The sequence below is a fragment of the Cydia fagiglandana genome, chromosome 20 (genome assembly GCF_963556715.1).
Source record: "Cydia fagiglandana chromosome 20, ilCydFagi1.1, whole genome shotgun sequence".
Lineage (NCBI taxonomy): Eukaryota > Metazoa > Arthropoda > Insecta > Lepidoptera > Tortricidae > Cydia > Cydia fagiglandana.
In genome coordinates, this window is record NC_085951.1 from 10,730,957 (window position 1) to 10,751,352 (window position 20,396).

At 40.9% G+C, this 20,396-nt stretch overlaps 2 protein-coding genes across 2 annotated transcripts in view; both read left to right on the forward strand.

Annotated features, from left to right (window-relative positions):
- Positions 1-20,396, forward strand: part of LOC134674800 (Fanconi anemia group J protein homolog) — a 117,085-nt gene that overhangs the window by 21,655 nt on the left and 75,034 nt on the right. The gene's annotated exons all lie outside the window — the stretch shown is intronic.
- On the forward strand, positions 7,656-8,615 carry LOC134674796 (3-oxoacyl-[acyl-carrier-protein] reductase FabG-like). The gene has a single exon (XM_063532935.1). It carries the CDS (start codon positions 7,722-7,724, stop codon positions 8,484-8,486), a length of 765 nt encoding a protein of 254 aa, XP_063389005.1. The 5' UTR covers positions 7,656-7,721; the 3' UTR covers positions 8,487-8,615.

The window sequence follows — 20,396 nt, forward strand, 5'->3', positions numbered from 1 at the left end:
GAGTCCCGTCAACTGGCCATTTACATGCGTTCCTCGCGGTAATAGGCGGGCGGTTTTCTGCCAAACAACTTCGGACGATATGGGACATAGCATAGGCCAAAAAACCGGTCAAGTGCGAGTCGGATCCGCGTTCCAAGGGTTCCGTACATTACCCAATTTTTAACATTGTATTTTTTATGTGGAACGTTTATGAAATGTAAACTTTGAAAAACCCGTAGGGTTCGGATCAAAAAATAAGTAATTAAGCCCGACTACCGAAACCGAAAGTAAAGAACTATTAACTAAATTGTGTATTTTTTTTTTCAAAATTTTAGACCTAGTAGTTTCGGAGATAAAGGGGGGGGGGGGATGGTCGGACAGACAGGCAGACAAACAGACTCACGAGTGATCCTATAAGGATCCGTTTTTTTCCTTTTGAGGTACGGAACCCTAAATATGGTATAACGATTATGCGTTTGACAAGAAAGCTCTGTTTAGGGAAAAAGCGGTCCGTCATGTGGGATGACTGGGGATAGACTGCAAGCAAAGAGAAATAGATAGTATAGGACTATTGCCAAAGTAAATTTTGTAGTCACGGTATGACGGTACATTTACTGCCATCTATCGACACACGATTAAAACTTACAATAAAATTGAAAATGTATAAATTAATCAAAATACGTTTACGAATAAATGATTTTTAATTTATATTGTTCCATACTGACCCATGTCCTTTCACTGATATGTGTTAAAATTGTTAAATATCAAACGGTGTCAACGCCATCTAGCCGAGAATAGGCCAAAGGTATGGCGCCATCTATTCGAGAATGACTTTTTCTTGATTTCCGAGGCACGTTTTTTCTTAGACTTTATTCATCTTATACGGAGTTATAATATATATCTCTGCTGCAGGTAAATTAAATTCTAATTCAAAGATTTTGAAACAAACACTGCTGTATGCCACATGGGTATTATAATTGAGGAATATTTCAATTATCTAATGTTAACCCTCTTGCCCCCAGTGATGATGGAGACATGAGGTGGCCATGGTACCTCTATCATAAATCAACGTAAACTAATTGTGTTTGGGGTTGTTACAATTGTCTCGATAGTTATCTGTGGAAAGAAAAGTACAACGTTAAAAAATTATTTTTTACCTATAATTATCAATGTTCCATAAACCTCTACGGGGTCATCATCATATATTTAAGAGTATGACTCTTGTCGGTGGAGCAATTTCCATGTTTGGCGGTCCTCTGCCTTCTCTTTGACAGCCTGATACGACACGACGTTGATCTTTTCCTTTATTTGATCCATATACGCTCTCCTTGGTCTTCCCTTCTCTCTTCTTGTCTTGTTGTTCTTGTGATCTTCTTGGTCTTAGTCTCTACGAGGTACCTAGGTAGTGTTTTTGTCAATATACGCATTTTAATGTATTGTATAAAAAGCGTTTCACCGTTGTCGATCGTCGATTACCGCAGGTCGGAAGTCAGCGCCGCCGTGACAAAAAGGGGTAGGCAAATTTTGAATATTAAACAGCAGTTTACTTAAAAAAAAAACTATTACGAGCCGATTCGATCTTTCGGTAGTTTACTTTTACATTATCGTAAATTTTCCGTTCCGGTATCTTGATTCAATTGTATCGATAACTGTTCGAAAACATTATCTCTGAACTTTCGATTGTAATCTTTGCTTTACAATCAACCATGAATCTAGTATATAACTGGATCTGGAAAGGTGGGGGGAAGTGACCGAACAGGTTAGTCTTACGTATCTTTCAGTAGGAGTAGCAGAGAAAGAGCTAGTATTGTTTGTCCTTGTCACTGTCTCACATTTTATTTGCTCCCCACCGTAAATTGAGTATGGATTATGGTGGGCAACAAATAAATTCGACCAATCACAGTGTCGCATTGCGTATGTTTTGTCCCTCACGGAGGCACGCGTATACCACTTCTATAGGATCCTACCTTCTATACAATCAACATATTCTAGGTAGATTGGGGTTGTGTTGCGTCGTTCTCGAGAACGTTCTCCGTTTTGTATGGGAAACGTTTTCGCTCAAGAATATTTCCCGTACAAAGCGGAGAATCTTCTCGAAAACAGCACAACTCTAACGTAATCTACTTATTTTTTATTCGATCGTACAGCTATAAAAAATGTTAACCGATATGCCTTTCAGTAATTAAAGGTATTATTGGCCTAACTGGCAATAAAAATACAACGTTATTTCAGTTATAAATGGCGTGCATGAAACCGAATTTAGGTATAATGACGATAAATCCAATGTGACACCGTCTTACAACTATAATCGCGTGTGCATGATCCGAATACTGATTCTATAAAGTGAAACTGAGCAGTTAAATTCGTTTTAAAGCTATTGGCTGTGTCGTAAATAAGTCTTGGTGTCGCGTGATCAACTTTCCGTTAAGTTTTCTGCCTTGGTTCGACTGTGTTTTATTTTTAAACTATCGATACTCTATCCTGTTTGTATCGATGCCTTACCAGCCAGGAGATCTGTTACAATTCGAATTTCAAATTTTCGCCGATTTTTTTTATTATTTTTAAAAGGTATGAAATAGCAACTAACATCATGCCATCCTCACTAAAGTGTACGGCACTGTGCGGCATAAGCATTATTCAGTACAAAAATGCTTTACTCAGACATATTGCAATTCTTTATTTCCAGCCAGAGTTAACGTGCTATTCAATTTACGTATTTCCATTTTTATTCATAGCCATGTCACCGCCATAGACAAAAACGGAAGTTCTTATTTTTTTTAACTAATAGATAGCAACATTTATAGCGCCGTTCGTGCGCGGCGGCGCTTACGCTATAATCGACCATCGCCATGATCCTATTTGTCTTTTTTAAACGTTTTTTTTTTCTACAATCATATTTGGAATGGTAATTTTACAGTTTTGAGCACGTCAATGTATTAATGTGATGGGCTTTTAGACAGTTCGTGACTCGATTCAGATAGCTGTTTTACGAAAGAATTAGTATTGTCTTTTTATTTTTTGTTGTCGTTTTTATTTTAAATTGGCCTCGGGGTGGTCGTTAATGCAAATTTGGTGGGGTACGGGAAGAATATTACTGATTGGTGATTTATGAGTTAACCCTGTTTATTTCTGTTGGTTTTGTATCGTGGCTTGGTAACAGTAACAGTTTATAAGTTTTCGAGACAAGAATAATCGCGCGTGAACTAGAATAAAAGTGTAGGTACATACGATAAGGTACGGTGATTTTAACTTCGTAAGCACCCTATTTTTAAAATGGCAAATATCTATAAAACCAAAAGCACTTCGTACCTACGTGCTTCGTACAATACAATACATTTTATCGTGATCATAATATTTTTATGAATAAGTAAATATATTGTGAATCTACTCGTCATTTATATTTTACAAATAAATGTTTTCCAATCAGCTTTCATCTTACTCTGTTAAGGCTGGTACAGACGGACTGCAACTTGTATGGGAACTACACGCCGACTGCACGCCAACTGCACCGTCGGCGTGCAGTTGCCATACAAGTTGCAGTCGGGTTGCCCCTGTATCGGCCCTTAGATTTAGGTTATTAAATATACCGCTTAATAGCAAATGTAACTACTCTTAGAAACCTAGAGCATATCCTCTTCTCATTGGCAATAGAAATTATACTGAAATTCAAGCTTTGTTTTAAGTCGGTACCTAAATTAAATACTTAAAACGTTTTAGTATTTAAATAAAATAAAACCACCAGCCAGTTGCGGAAAAAAATATTATCTTTATCAATATATAAATTTTGTCTCTTATAACGTATCAAATCTTCAAGTGAAGTGCATACGAGCGCCATCTATGGTTCAGTAGCGGAACTAAATTAAAATAATAACGTAAAAACAATCATTTCGACGACCTGTCTGGCCTAGCGGGTATATAGTGACTCTACCTATGAGGATGGTCCCGGGTTCAATTTCTGGTAACGGTATTTATTCGTGTGATGAGCACATTATATTTGTTTCTGAGTCATGGGTGTTTTTTAAGTATTTATATTTACAAGTATATTATATCGTTGTTTAAGTACCCACAACACACAAGCCTTATTGAGCGTACTGTGAGAGCGTTTAGAGTTTGAAGCTTGGCTTTACATGAGATCTGATAAGTTTTTGACAGTGCGAGCCATAATTATGGTCTCGTCTTGGCAACATTTTACGTGGAAATGGTATTGGTGGGATTTCACTTCTTTTTAAAAGTTGCCAATTATTCTTTGTTTTGTTTTTTTTTTCCTTTTTACTAGCTTTTATTTAGTTTCACCTGACCGTTGTCTGTCTGTGTGTAATCAAATCTTGCAAGTTAAGTTAAATTTGATCCACTTCCCAGTTTCCGATTGAGCGGAAATTTTGCATGCATGTATAAATCGGATAACAATGCAATATTATGGTACCAACGAGCTGATTTGATGATGGAGACAGGAGGTGGCCATAGGAACTCTGTGATGAAATAACGTAACCTAATTGTGTTAGGGGTTTTTAGAATTGTTTCGATGAGTATTAGTTGTCTGTCGTAAAAAAGTACAGTCAGCGATAAAAGCTTGTACCAAAAATGTAATTTTTGCCACAAACTTATTTAGGATACTCATCGGGTTTTTCTTCATAGCCCACTATTTATCTTGACATCTCATATATTATTTCATCTAGCATGAAATGTATCTTTGTATAGGAAAACCTATTCAAACTTCCATCCCCTATTTTAAAGGGTTGGGGGTGATTTAGTAAAAATCATTTTTTATATTTAAACAATATATCAATATTCAGACCTCTAGCATCAAAATTTGCGGAAGACTCATACAAACTTCCATCCCCTAGTTTAAGGCCTTGGGAGGTAAAAGTTAAATTTTTGAGGATTTTTGTGTTGTTTGTGTACCTACTAATACTTGCGTACATACCAAATCTCTGCTTTTTGACAAATTTTGACGATCATTCAGGATTATTTGGTATTGTTCTCAAAGTAATTATGAAAAAATAATTTTCGAGTAGATTCGAACTATACCTACCAAAGTAGGTACACGATTTTAGTTAAGGTCAATGTTTTTTTTTCATACCGGCGTTGTTCAGAGCTACACTGTGTATTATAATCCTTTGCTGATAGCCTCAAAAATAAAATAAAATATTCGAATGAATTAATAGACTCCGCTGAACAATAGACAGCACACAAGTAATAGACGTAAATGTAAATCAGCGCCATCTATGTCTTGATCATTGTATCACCTACTGCAGTTAGTGCACACCATTCTTGCTTTGAGTTTCGCGCCATCTAACGGAGGGTGGGTAAACTACTTGGCGATATAAGGACTTGCAAGCTTTTAAATGAAAAGGGGAAAAATAATAAACCCTCGACTGCGAGGCGCTCAACAGACAACCATGAGGTTTGTTCGGAAACTTAAAATACAATTCCATTGCGATTATATCATTTCGACAAGCTATTATATCTCTCTATCACACTGTTCTCATTAGAAAGGGATAAAGCTGTGCAAACATTTATGCACGGCACGATCAGATTTGGCTGACAGTCAGCGGCGTCCAATGAATGCAAAATGGTTACTATTGAACTTTTAACACTGAAAAAATTTTTTAAAAAGTTGTAGGGACTATCCCGGGAGGATGTTGCATTTTAGAACCACACTTACTTTTCACCACCGCCATACAAACTAAGATACGCTCTCATTTTAAAATGATTTTTAGTGTTCCGCTGAAACACTTTTGGGATCACTTCGGTCTTGTTTATTATTGAAAACTTTATTGCACATCAAAGTTGGCCGACTTAATGCCTCATGGGATTCTCTCCCAGTCAACCATATTAGGGCCAAACAGAAAATGTCAAGGTGCAGTGAGAAGCGTTCAGAAGCAACATTTCTTGTAATTTGTACCTACTTATAATAATTTTTTGCATTTTTAATTTTCTTTGTAATTATAATTTTTTGCATTTTTAATTACCGTACCCGTGTTCTGCATTGTCTCGTTCAACTGTTACTCTGTTATACCATACCTAACAAAAAAAACCGCCGTCGGACTCGCCCAACGAGGGTCCCGTACTTTTTAGTATTTGTTGTTATAGCGGCAACAGAAATACATCGTCTGTGAAAATTTCAACTGTCAAGCTATTACGGTTCATGAGATACAGCCTGGTGACAGACAGATAGACAGACGGACAGTGGAGTGTTAGTAATAGGGTCTCGTTTTTACCCTTTGGGTACGGACGGAATCCTAAAAATACGTTGTATTAATAAAACGTAAGCAGGATTATAACTTTACGGTTCTCAAAGGGTAGTATTTTCAATTACACATTTTCTAGCACCATCAAGTACCCATGTCATTGTCAGCCATTACAAAGGCTTATTTATTTATAAATCCCAAGGCACTCTGTCATTGTGGATGTGACGTGCATCACAACATGCGACAACGCCCCAAACGTATTCGTGTTCCTAAATAAATAATATCCACCCATTTTACATGGACTTCAAAGACATGTGAGGTTGACACTAAGCGTTCGTGTGACATTCCCCTTTTGTCCCTTTTACAATATCTTAATTCACACCCCTGGCTATTCTCACACACCAATCCAGTTTAAACCTTATCATTATAAACTTAGAATTCAAAATAGCCTGTTACGAAATTCAAAAGGTTCCCTTTCATATGCTAATTCGCGTAACGCTGATATTTAAAAGTCGATTTTACTACGATGTGTTTTGAGTTTATTTTTGCATCAACTAGGTTTTCTATTTATTAAACGTGTGCGTAGTTAAAATCAGTGTTAGGCTCAGGGTTGTCGGATGCTTTGTAATTAATAAGCACATAGGGTAGCGCCATTGATACGCCAGTTTGCCGAATTCACAAAGGATTTAGAGGGGCACTTGGGATTGTTGTGCGATCCGACGAGTTTGTGATAAGTATTCTTTTTGTATAATGCTAATTACGGACTTTGGCGGTAATTATGTAGATTGAATGCTAGAATGCGCGATATGCAACCATTTTATTTCTGTTTAGCTTATAACTATTTTTTATTTGTTTAATAACTCCACGGCCGATTCGGCTACGACGGTGACTGCTAAATATCAATTCCGTTGCTGTCTCTGGTGTGCTCACAAGTGGCTGACGTAGCCGATCTTGTTACTAAAAGTTCGCGAACATTGCGGGCATGTGAGCACACCATTTGTGTAATCAAAATGTATTGCCGCAGGTGGTCTGGCTTTTACTTCGTCGCGCTTGGCATCCAGCTCTTTGCGTTCAGTTACATTTATTGCTGCCCGCCACCATTCCGTTCGTATGGCTACTCTGCTGCTCCCATCGCGAGGGCTCTATACGACACTTTTTCATCTGTAATAATAAGTAATCATTACAAGAAGCGGCTGCTACGTCATGGGAGATGTAGAAGTTGATATAGTAAAGAAGGAATGACAAATGTTAGCTAGACGTGATATGGCTGGCACCGGCCATTTTAGACAATAAATATAGCTTATTATGATCTGACATGTATCCATGGACAATAAAGGATGTAATTTTCTTGTCTATCGTTCACGTGTCATGTGTGTATTTTTGCGTCTACTCGCGTGCTATTAATGAGGCTACCTATGTGGTTGTTAAAGCATTTGAGTGCAATTATGTCATTATTTACAATGATTCGCAGGACAGCACGGTAGTCCGATTGCAGCATGATGTCCCAGTTTTAGCAGTGTTTTACTGAGATACAGTCGCGTATAAGGAATCATGAGTTTTGCTAACAAAGTGGTGATAGTGACGGGAGCGAGCTCGGGCATCGGCGCGGCGACGGCGCTGCTGTTCGCCGAGGAGGGCGCCGACGTGGTGCTCGTGGCGCGCACGCAGGCCAAGCTCGCCGCCGTCGCCAAAAACATCGAGGCCCTCGCCAAGAAGAAGCCTCTTATCATCCAAGCCGATCTCTCCAAGGAGGCTGACACTGCGACCGTCATCCCTAAAACTGTAAAACATTTCGGAAAACTGGATGTGCTTGTCAACAACGCAGGGATAGCTTCAGAGGGATGCTTACTAGATGGCAAGGCGTTACAAGCATACGACGATGTGATGAAGACCAACGTAAGAGCTGTGATCCAACTGACCAGCCTGGCAGCGCCTTATCTGATCCAGACTAAGGGAAATGTGGTCAACATATCCAGTGTAGCAGAACTGACGCCCAGCAAAATACCTGCGTTTATGTTCTATGCCGTGTCAAAGGCGGCATTGGGGCACTTCACGCGTTGCGCTGCCTTGGAACTAGCGCCTTCAGGCGTCAGGGTAAATTCCGTGAACCCCGGACCGGTGGAGAATGAATTTATGACCAACAACAAGCTCAGCAACGCCGATGACTTAAAGGTTACGCTGACGGACTATACGGCATTAGGGTATATAGCTAAAAACGATGAGATTGGACGCGTGATATTATTCTTAGCAAGTGATAAGGCGAGGAGCATTACTGGCTCAACCTACGTAATTGACAATGGATGCCTTTTGAAATGAATGATGCCTATACAAAGGACGAAGAATATGTTGTTCTTGTAAAACTTTATCTTCTTAACATACCTAGTTAAAGTCAAAATCAGCAAAATGTTAACTAATTGAAACAGTATAAATAAATCACTTGTTTTATTTATGATTATTACCTTCCTTTCCTACGTAGTTACATTGCATTATAATAAAATATTACCTACTATTGGTTCAGTGAGCTGTATACGTAGACCTCGGGAGCAGACCTATAGCTTGAAACTGAATAAATATAATATGAGCATCGTTTAGAAAAAAAATGTATAACTGAATTGACAATAAACCATATAAACATCGAACCTGCTCACAAAATCTCACATTCTCAACCTATTTGCCGTTTTAATTTGGCAAACGACGTACCAAACACCCTGTATTATGTTTTGACAAAACATTTTTTCTTAAACTTTTCACAACTTTACAAAAATCACTAATCACATTAACCCAATCATCACTATCACAATTCCTAAAGCACGATCAAAGAGTTGTCCAATACCTATAGAACTTTAAAATAACACAATGCCTCCAAAATCCAACAAATCGCTGACAAAGGAGCTCGAATAGTTTTTTGAGATGTAATAAAGTTTAATCCGAAAATCCCCTCGGGCAAGTGGGGGCTGGGGGCCAATTTATTTGTGGGTAAGACAGGCAGGGATGGTTTTTCGAGGACACGCCGCGTGGAAAACCTGTGGAGTCGCTGTTGGCTATTTGTTATTAGAGTTTAAACATTTTTTTGTGAGAAAATGAGGCACGTATTTATGAATCGTAAAAAAGTAGATGCGTAAAAATGTTTATTTACTTTATGGACAGCTTAATATTTAAATTTGAATAATTTATACCGCTTAGACAGAAGAATAGCTCTATATGTACGAGTAGATACTTCATCATCATCATCATTTCAGCCTATATACGTCCCACTGCTGAGCACAAGCCTCCTCTCATGCGCGAGAGGGCTTGGGCTATAGTCCCCACGCTAGCCCAATGCGGATTGGGGACTTCACATACACCTATGAATTTCTTTGCAGATGTATGCAGGTTTCCTCACGATGTTTTCCTTCACCGAAAAGCTAGTGGTAAATATCAAATGATATTTCGTACATAAGTTCCGAAAAACTCATTGGTACGAGCCAGGATTTGAACCCGCGACCTCCGGATTGAAAGTCAGACGTCATATCCACTCGGCCACCACTGCTTCAGTACTTAGTTTGTACTTATTTGTTTCCACTCAAGTGATTCCAGTTTTTTAAGCAGGCCGATTTTGCCGACGTTTAATTATCCAGATTTCGATGCACATATTGCAATTCCATATTTCGTAACTGATTTTAAGTGACATGATTTCCGTCTAGCAAACGCATTTCCTGTTATAATTAAAAATTGAACGTAAAATCGTAAACGTGTGTACTCTTGCTTTGAAACGCTCTATTGCACAATAAAGTTTGACGATAAAGTTGGTCAGCCGCGTTGAACATGTAAACAAAAACATAGCCAGTCTTATGTATCTCTTTTCGTAACTGTCCTTTTTTGACTGTCTATAGTTTTGAGGTTTCTATTTCAACATTATTGGCGCTAAAATGATATAGATTCAAATCTAAAAATCTAAAACACCGACTCTACACCCGCATCTAGTCTCCAAACCTTAACAAGATAAGAAACTCAAGTTTGCGCAAAACGCAACACAACTCTCGTCTTCCTGTTCCATTTTAACAATGCTAATGACAATGGCGTACCGTGTCGTTCAATGCTTTTGTCGACTCAGCCATCCTGATAAAAACACGTCATATTGGCACAAGTTCTAGTGTTACATCTTTTGTGTCAATGATTGGCACTTTAATCGCGACACGGACGTTTTTGCACTTCTTTTCGCTCTTATTGCGTATAAATAAAGGTTAGTTTACTTGTATTGTAATTTTGCAAAGGTAGAGATTGTCGTGAAAGATTGTATTTTGACATTTTCATCCTATTTTACTGGATTGTTGGCCGGGGGCTAATCGTTTGTCGTCACGACAATGATATGGGTTGTCGCAAGGTTTTGATGTGAAATCGACCGCCGGTAATGTACCGCTCGCATTTTGTTATCTGATTTTAAATTGCTTTTCTACTTGTTGTTGTGCAAAAAAATTGAGAAGAGATCTCTGTAAGTAATGATTTCGATTTAGGTAGTTTTGTCTGTTGACACAGGTATTTAAAACAAATAAATATTGATACATTGGACTAAGATGGCACATCGTTATTATCTTTATATAAACTTGCAGTTTTGTCTATGGTACAGTCATCAGCAATAGTATCTTACACAACTAGGGCCGCAAAAATATATGACACGTTCTTATTTGGAGCGCAATAAGAGCGCGTCATATATTTTTGCGGCTCTAGTTGTGTAAGATACTATTGCTGATGACTGTACTATTGGACATGGATGCAAAATTTGAACCCATTCATACTTGTAATAGTATCAAATTTTGAAAGTAAGCAAGCTTAAAGAATCTAACTGACTTAGTACCTGACATATTTGTAGTCACGTTCTCTAAAAAATACTTACGATTTCATTGACATTTGTAAATGTAATGACTCGTCGTATCTGGGTTTTAATGCTGAAATTATACAGTATTATCTGAATTCTCTCAAGCAAAGTAAAATTCTTCCAATTCGCACCGAAATATTATACATATTGACATGCGATATTTAAAAAAACTGCAAGAGGCAAATACGTAAGTAAACCCCAAAAATTTATGAATAGGTAGGTACCTTTGGATTTGTATATTTATATTTCTATTAAACTAAGTTCATCGAAGATATCGAATCCAACCATTCTCCGATATACGCTTAAAACATCCCCTTTCACAATAACTCATGTCGGTTATTATTTTTTCAAACACCGCGACCCAAGCCTTACAAATCTGTTCAAAATAGCAGATAATATGCAATGAAGGGCAAGCGCCCGACAATGAACACAACAGCACATCGTTATGTCTTCATCCTCACTGAAATAAGATTTAATAACGTTTTGTCAGAATGCTCTTTTAAATCTCGATTATTTGTTAACCGACCAACCTAACTCGGACTTTAAAGGTCCTTTTTCGTTTTGGAATTCCCTTATATTGAAGTGTCACGGTAAGAGCTGAGAGGGTCTAGGGATTTTGGTTGGTGGGCATACTCCTTCCGTTCGGCAAGTTTTTGTTGTCAGTAATAAATCCGTAGAGCGTTGGGTGCTTTCATTGTGCTGTATTATGGAAATGGTGCTTATTTTGTTCGATTTACAAGCTTTGAAGAGCTTCGAAAGTTTAGCGGTCGTGGGTAAAACTTCAAGAGATTGATTCCAGGAGTAGGCCAGTGTTTAATAAATTATTATGCTAGAAATGGCAAGAGAGAATGAACTCATTCTGTATTACCCGACTACGACAATCATTGATATTTTAGCAGTCTACATGCTGGCTAAAAAATAACTCCATTCCCGTTGCCAAAACCTCCCTGGTATAATCCTAAAACCTCCCTGGCAACGGTAATGCAGTAATTTTTTAGCCATGCTGTATATGTAAAGATTATTGCTATGGTTATCATCATAAAGTCATGGTTGGCCCCAAACTTAGCAGGAGAGAACGAGCTGTGTTGTATATCCCAGATAAAGAAACATGACAGCTGGATTGGCCTATCTGTCTGGTTTTGTATGTATCTACATCTACTAAACTCTGACCACGCTAACTTTGCACAAACTTGGCATTAAAAATGCATACGTATACCCTATAAGCTCCATACTTGACAGAAATTGGCATGAAAATTTAGCGCGGTCCGACTTAAATATTTACCTACCTTTCAATAAATACCCTACAAATGAAATTTCTCAAGAAACTTCTTACTTCGCGTAACTCATTTCATTCGACCAATATATTTACTTAAAAAACTTCATAGTTTGGTAACCAAACGCTGTGCTTTAACGGACAGGAATGAGACCAAACCCATTTATAACTACTATATTTATGTTATAGCAGGATAAAAGTTTCTATAAAGAAAGAATTGGATATGTATACTATGTAATATTCAAACTTTGAGAGTTCTACTCCCAACTAAAACATTCAGTCTCATCTCCAAACTCAAATCATCCACAATACCTCCAAACTTAGCGACGAGCAAATAAAACTTGCTCGTTATCAAAATATCACATTCGTACCAAAATTAGGCGCGAAATCGCTCACAAGTGCTCGCAAAAACCTTGTTAGCCGCCATGTTTGAGCGGCGACAGTAGGGGCGCGCCCTATGTACACAAGCACAAACTTACCCCAACCATCTAGAAACTTCCAGGTGTCTCTTATGCCTTAAGAATAGAGTTTATTTTTGCTTGATGTTGACTTGGCCAAGGGTGAGCCACGTGTGAAGGGTGTATGCTGGTAAGGGTGTGGGTAACACACCCTCCGGTGTCGCGATTGTGACGCTATAGCACGAAATGGGTATGCAACAGGATACGAGAAAGTGATATTGCCTTTGGTTTTTTGGCTTTGTTTTGTGGCCGGTTTTGTTTGAATATTTAATGTACGGACATGACCATAAATAGTATTAAAAGCACGTCCTCATTGGAGTAAATTAACAGTCGGTTATACATACTTAAATATATCTACTACAACACACGGAAGTTCCATTTAACATTTAAGAGCATCTAGTGCAGTGATAACATCTTCTGAAGGAAGTTATGTTTAAATTTAGAATTTAGAACTACGTGTATGTGAGGTCTGCAATAAAGAGACATTAACGTTTTCGAATACCTGTAGATTGTCAATAATATTAATCAAATAAATTGATATTTAAGCACAAGACAATATACTTACCATCATATCAGCGGTTTACCCTCAATCAATTACACCCAATTGCAGGGAAATTTCTACTAATCGAAATATCTTCCATGCTTTACAACTCACATTATTAACTAGATTACCATATATGTCTAGATAGCGAAAAAGATGTGTTGTATGTGTGACTCTAGTTAATAATGTAAAGCATGGAAGATATTTCGATTAGTTGAAATTTTCCCGCAGTCGAAATATGCAGATGACTACGCATGGCAAAATTTTACATAATTTTACAGAATTTAGATATTTTAGACACACTTTCCCTTGAAAAAATGTATTTGACAATACCTCACTGATTGCAAAAACTTTTTCTTTGATCATCAAGCTTTTCGGCCCTATAATGTATTGTCGTGTCGATCAGTACAGTGTCCCCTCCGGCAGATCCCAATCGAAGCTCCCTCAACGCAATATACCAAGTATTTTCATTCTTTCGCAGGAATTCTCGTTATTGCGTCTGTCTTCCGAAAGGAATAGCGTAGCGTGCTTTTATTCTAGGCTTACAGGCATGTCTTGTTTTAAAAAAGGATGCTTTGGTCTCAGGTTTAGGCTTTTTGCTTTTTGAGGATATTGTGACCGGGTCGGTGTGTCACAAATTTAAATAATAGGCTACAATAAACATAAGTTAGTTAGTAGTCTCCAAGTTTCATCTACAGAAAGTTAGAAAACTGTTCATGGAAAACTGTGTAACGTTTTAATTACAAAATACCATTAGAGGTCTGCCATATACTTTATTCAAAAAATACGTCAAAAGTGCACTTCTCAAAGAAACTATAAAATTGATGAATACTTGGGAGACAAGGAACCATGGCAAGTATTCAGTCTCAAAAACTGTCATAGTTTTGCTAGCAGTGACCCGGAGAGGCTTAGGGCGCTGTTCCATAAGGTTAATCTATGTTTTTAGGGTTCCGTACCCAAAGGGTAAAAACGGGACCCTATTACTAAGACTCCACTGTCTGTCTGTCACCAGGCTGTATCTCATGAACCGTGATAGCTAGACAGTTGAAATTTTCACATATGATGTAGGTATTTCTGTTGCCGCTGTAACACCAAATACGTGTAAGAGGGCTTCGGTCTCTCTTTGCGTTGTTGGCGTTTTGCATCTAAGATGTTGAGGCGGTTTTCCTCAAACAGTTTGATGCGATTACAAATGGTCGACCGCCAAGATGACCTGTCTGTTGCAAGCTCCTCCCAACGTTCAGGGTCGATATTGCAAGCGCTAAGGTGTCGTTTGAGCACGTCTTTATAACGCAGATGCTGACCGCCGTGCTTCCGCTTACCTTCCACCAATTCAGAGTAGAATACGGTTTTGGGCAAGCGACGGTCATCCATACGGAGAACATGCCCACACCACCTTAGCTGTCGTTACGCAAAGAGAGACCGAAGCCCTCTTACACGTATACATATAACGCGTCTGGCCAACTCTATTGTAACACCTGCAGAAGAGTCTTTAAGACCAAGTTCGGCCTGGCCAGCCACATTCGGGCTCATAACAGGCGTAATCCGTAAATTTTATTTTTGGGGTCGCCGTCATCGAAATCGATGAGGAGGACTATATATATATATATATAACACCAAATACTAAAATGTACGGAACCCTCGGTGGGCGAGTCTGACTCGTATTTGTCCAGTTTTTTACCATCGCCGATTTGTCTATTCGATTGCCTCCTCTATAATAAAAAAAAACCGTAGCGTATGCTCTCGACATTTTACTACGGTTACCAAATAAAAGTTCATAAGTGTGCACACTAACGACATCTTTTGTGAGCCCTAGCGTCACGGCGGAGTGACTCGCGAGGCTGGAGTGCACGTCGCTCTTCATTCGCCGGCCTCGACACTTCAGCCGAGGCCTATCGCTTAGTGCCATGCGCGTAAGATTAATTTACTGTCGTACACGGTTATAAATGTCCTCTATGTTTTATGTTAACTTGCAATGGTAAGTTGGTAAAAAATGGCATTAGTGTGAATCATTTATTCACACTAATGCCATTTTTTGTGAGTCCTCGCCTCGAGGCGGAGTGAGTCGCGGGGCTGGAGTGCACGTCGCTCTTCATTCGTCGGCCTCGACACTTCAACCGAGGCCTGTAGATTAGTACCAATGCAAGTACGTCGTCATCACAAAATCATTCGACGCTCAGGTATAGGAATTTAGGTAAATGGGTAACAATTAAGTTTCAATAAAACCATAGCGACTCCCGACATACAACAACCGCCCCGCTCGCCACAGCGCCCCCTACAACTCGGCGTATCGTCGCCGTAATTGGCGCTCAAGTGGCAATTAGCCAGCTCTCGGCTGTGTCGCTCCCGCGAGCTCTTTCGCTGACTGCAGTATGGCAACCGAAAAGCTAGTGGTAATCAAATGATATTTCGTACGTACGTTCCGAAATACTCAATGGTACGAGCCAGGACTTGAACCCGCGGCCTCCGGATCGAAAGTCGGACGTCATATCCACTCGGCCACCACTGCTTATCTTCAATTTTTTTTCTAATTAAGCCTATCCAAAAGCGATTTGGAGGAATCATTCGACGCGTCAGGGATAGGAATTTAGGTAAATGGGTAACAATTAAGTTGCAGTAAAACCATAGCGACTCCCGACATACAACAACCGCCCCGCTCGCCACAGCGCCCCCTACAACTCGGCGTATCGTCGCCGTAATTGGCGCTCAAGTGGCAATTAGCCAGCTCTCGGCTGTGTCGCTCCCGCGAGCTCTTTCGCTGACTGCAGTATGGCAACCGAAAAGCTTATGGTAATCAAATGATATTTCGTACATAAGTTCCGAAATACTCAATGGTACGAGCCAGGACTTGAACCCGCGGCCTCCGGATCGAAAGTCGGACGTCATAATTATCCACTCGGCCACCACTGCTTATCTTTAATTTTTTTTCTAATTAAGCCTATCCAAAAGCGATTTGGAGGAATCATTCGACGCGTCAGGGATAGGAATTTAGGTAAATAGGTAACAATTAAATTAAGCTGCGTAAAAGCATAGCAACTCCCGACATACAACAACCGCCCCGCTCGCCACAGCGCCCCCTACAACTCGGCGTATCGTCGCCGTAATTGGCGCTCAAGTGGCAATTAGCCAGCTCTCGGCTGTGTCGCTCCCGCGAGCTCTTTCGCTGACTGCAGTATGGCAACCGAAAAGCTGGTGGTAATCAAATGATATTTTGTACATGAGTTCCGAAATACTCAATGGTACGAGCCAGGACTTGAACCCGCGGCCTCCGGATCGAAAGTCGGACGTCATATCCACTCGGCCACCACTGCTTATCTTCAATTTTTTTTCTAATTAAGGCTATCCAAAAGCGATTTGAAGGAATCATTCGACGCGTCAGGGATAGGAATTTAGGTAAATGGGTAACAATTAAATTAAGCTGCGTAAAAGCATAGCGACTCCCAACATACAACAACCGCCCCGCTCGCCACAGCGCCCCCTACAACTCGGCGTATCGTCGCCGTAATTGGCGCTCAAGTGGCAATTAGCCAGCTCTCGGCTGTGTCGCTCCCGCGAGCCCTTTCGCTGACTGCAGTATGGCAACCGAAAAGCTGGTGGTAATCAAATGATATTTTGTACATGAGTTCCGAAATACTCAATGGTACGAGCCAGGACTTGAACCCGCGGCCTCCGGATCGAAAGTCGGACGTCATATCCACTCGGCCACCACTGCTTATCTTCAATTTTTTTTCTAATTAAGCCTATCCAAAAGCGATTTGAAGGAATCATTCGACGCGTCAGGGATAGGAATTTAGGTAAATGGGTAACAATTAAGTTGCAATAAAACCATAGCAACTCCCGACATACAACAACCGCCCCGCTCGCCACAGCGCCCCCTACAACTCGGCGTATCGTCGCCGTAATTGGCGCTCAAGTGGCAATTAGCCAGCTCTCGGCTGTGTCGCTCCCGCGAGCTCTTTCGCTGACTGCAGTATGGCAACCGAAAAGCTAGTGGTAATCAAATGATATTTCGTACGTACGTTCCGAAATACTCAATGGTACGAGCCAGGATTTGAACCTGCGATCTCCGGATCGAAAGTCGGACGTCATATCTACTCGGCCACCACTGCTTATCTTCAATGTTTTTTCTAATTAAGCCTATCCAAAAGCGATTTGGAGGAATCATTCGACGCGTCAGGGATAGGAATTTAGGTAAATGGGTAACAATTAAGTTGCAATAAAACCATAGCAACTCCCGACATACAACAACCGCCCCGCTCGCCACAGCGCCCCCTACAACTCGGCGTATCGTCGCCGTAATTGGCGCTCAAGTGGCAATTAGCCAGCTCTCGGCTGTGTCGCTCCCGCGAGCTCTTTCGCTGACTGCAGTATGGCAACCGAAAAGCTAGTGGTAATCAAATGATATTTCGTACATAAGTTCCGAAATACTCAATGGTACGAGCCAGGACTTGAACCCGCGACCTCCGGATCGAAAGTCGGACGTCATATCCACTCGGCCACCACTGCTTATCTTCAATTTTTTTTTCTAATTAAGCCTATCCAAAAGCGATTTGGAGGAATCATTCGACGCGTCAGGGATAGGAATTTAGGTAAATGGGTAACAATTAAGTTACAATAAAAGCATAGCAACTCCCGACATACAACAACCGCCCCGCTCGCCACAGCGCCCCCTACAACTCGGCGTATCGTCGCCGTAATTGGCGCTCAAGTGGCAATTAGCCAGCTCTCGGCTGTGTCGCTCCCGCGAGCTCTTTCGCTGACTGCAGTATGGCAACCGAAAAGCTAGTGGTAATCAAATGATATTTCGTACATAAGTTCCGAAATACTCAATGGTACGAGCCAGGACTTGAACCCGCGACCTCCGGATCGAAAGTCGGACGTCATATCCACTCGGCCACCACTGCTTATCTTCAATTTTTTTTTCTAATTAAGCCTATCCAAAAGCGATTTGGAGGAATCATTCGACGCGTCAGGGATAGGAATTTAGGTAAATGGGTAACAATTAAGTTACAATAAAAGCATAGCAACTCCCGACATACAACAACCGCCCCGCTCGCCACAGCGCCCCCTACAACTCGGCGTATCGTCGCCGTAATTGGCGCTCAAGTGGCAATTAGCCAGCTCTCGGCTGTGTCGCTCCCGCGAGCCCTTTCGCTGACTGCAGTATGGCAACCGAAAAGCTGGTGGTAATCAAATGATATTTTGTACATGAGTTCCGAAATACTCAATGGTACGAGCCAGGACTTGAACCCGCGGCCTCCGGATCGAAAGTCGGACGTCATATCCACTCGGCCACCACTGCTTATCTTCAATTTTTTTTCTAATTAAGCCCATCCAAGAGCGATTTGGAGGAATCATTCGACGCGTCAGGGATAGGAATTTAGGTAAATAGGTAACAATTAAATTAAGCTGCGTAAAAGCATAGCAACTCCCGACATACAACAACCGCCCCGCTCGCCACAGCGCCCCCTACAACTCGGCGTATCGTCGCCGTAATTGGCGCTCAAGTGGCAATTAGCCAGCTCTCGGCTGTGTCGCTCCCGCGAGCTCTTTCGCTGACTGCAGTATGGCAACCGAAAAGCTAGTGGTAATCAAATGATATTTCGTACATAAGTTCCGAAATACTCAATGGTACGAGCCAGGACTTGAACCCGCGACCTCCGGATCGAAAGTCGGACGTCATATCCACTCGGCCACCACTGCTTATCTTCAATTTTTTTTTCTAATTAAGCCTATCCAAAAGCGATTTGGAGGAATCATTCGACGCGTCAGGGATAGGAATTTAGGTAAATGGGTAACAATTAAGTTACAATAAAAGCATAGCAACTCCCGACATACAACAACCGCCCCGCTCGCCACAGCGCCCCCTACAACTCGGCGTATCGTCGCCGTAATTGGCGCTCAAGTGGCAATTAGCCAGCTCTCGGCTGTGTCGCTCCCGCGAGCTCTTTCGCTGACTGCAGTATGGCAACCGAAAAGCTAGTGGTAATCAAATGATATTTCGTACATAAGTTCCGAAATACTCAATGGTACGAGCCAGGACTTGAACCCGCGACCTCCGGATCGAAAGTCGGACGTCATATCCACTCGGCCACCACTGCTTATCTTCAATTTTTTTTTCTAATTAAGCCTATCCAAAAGCGATTTGGAGGAATCATTCGACGCGTCAGGGATAGGAATTTAGGTAAATGGGTAACAATTAAGTTACAATAAAAGCATAGCAACTCCCGACATACAACAACCGCCCCGCTCGCCACAGCGCCCCCTACAACTCGGCGTATCGTCGCCGTAATTGGCGCTCAAGTGGCAATTAGCCAGCTCTCGGCTGTGTCGCTCCCGCGAGCCCTTTCGCTGACTGCAGTATGGCAACCGAAAAGCTGGTGGTAATCAAATGATATTTTGTACATGAGTTCCGAAATACTCAATGGTACGAGCCAGGACTTGAACCCGCGGCCTCCGGATCGAAAGTCGGACGTCATATCCACTCGGCCACCACTGCTTATCTTCAATTTTTTTTCTAATTAAGCCCATCCAAGAGCGATTTGGAGGAATCATTCGACGCGTCAGGGATAGGAATTTAGGTAAATAGGTAACAATTAAATTAAGCTGCGTAAAAGCATAGCAACTCCCGACATACAACAACCGCCCCGCTCGCCACAGCGCCCCCTACAACTCGGCGTATCGTCGCCGTAATTGGCGCTCAAGTGGCAATTAGCCAGCTCTCGGCTGTGTCGCTCCCGAAGCGCTTTCCCTTGTTCCCGTCCACCGTGTAGGAACTGCAGTATGGCAACCTGTAATCCTTTGTGAATAAAGTATACAGGGTGGCTAAAAATAACTGCATTCCCGTTGCCAGGGTTTTGGGATTATATTGAGCAACTTCTACTATGCTGCCCTGTAAGCTAAAAAGCGGTATTTGCATTAAGTTTTCAATGAAAATACGGCCTTTTAGCTTAGGAGGGCAGTATGGGATCAACCCTGAAATCGCGAAATATATCTACTTATACCTGAATCTTCCTCAATAATCACTATTGGTAAGTGAAAATCGCGTGAAAATCTTCTTAGGCAATGCATTGTTTTTGAGTTTATCGTTAACATACAT

Coding starts and splice junctions, on each gene's coding strand:
- LOC134674796 (XM_063532935.1), top strand. CDS start 7,722: ATGAGTTTTGCTAACAAAGTGGTGATAGTGACGGGAGCGAGCTCGGGC.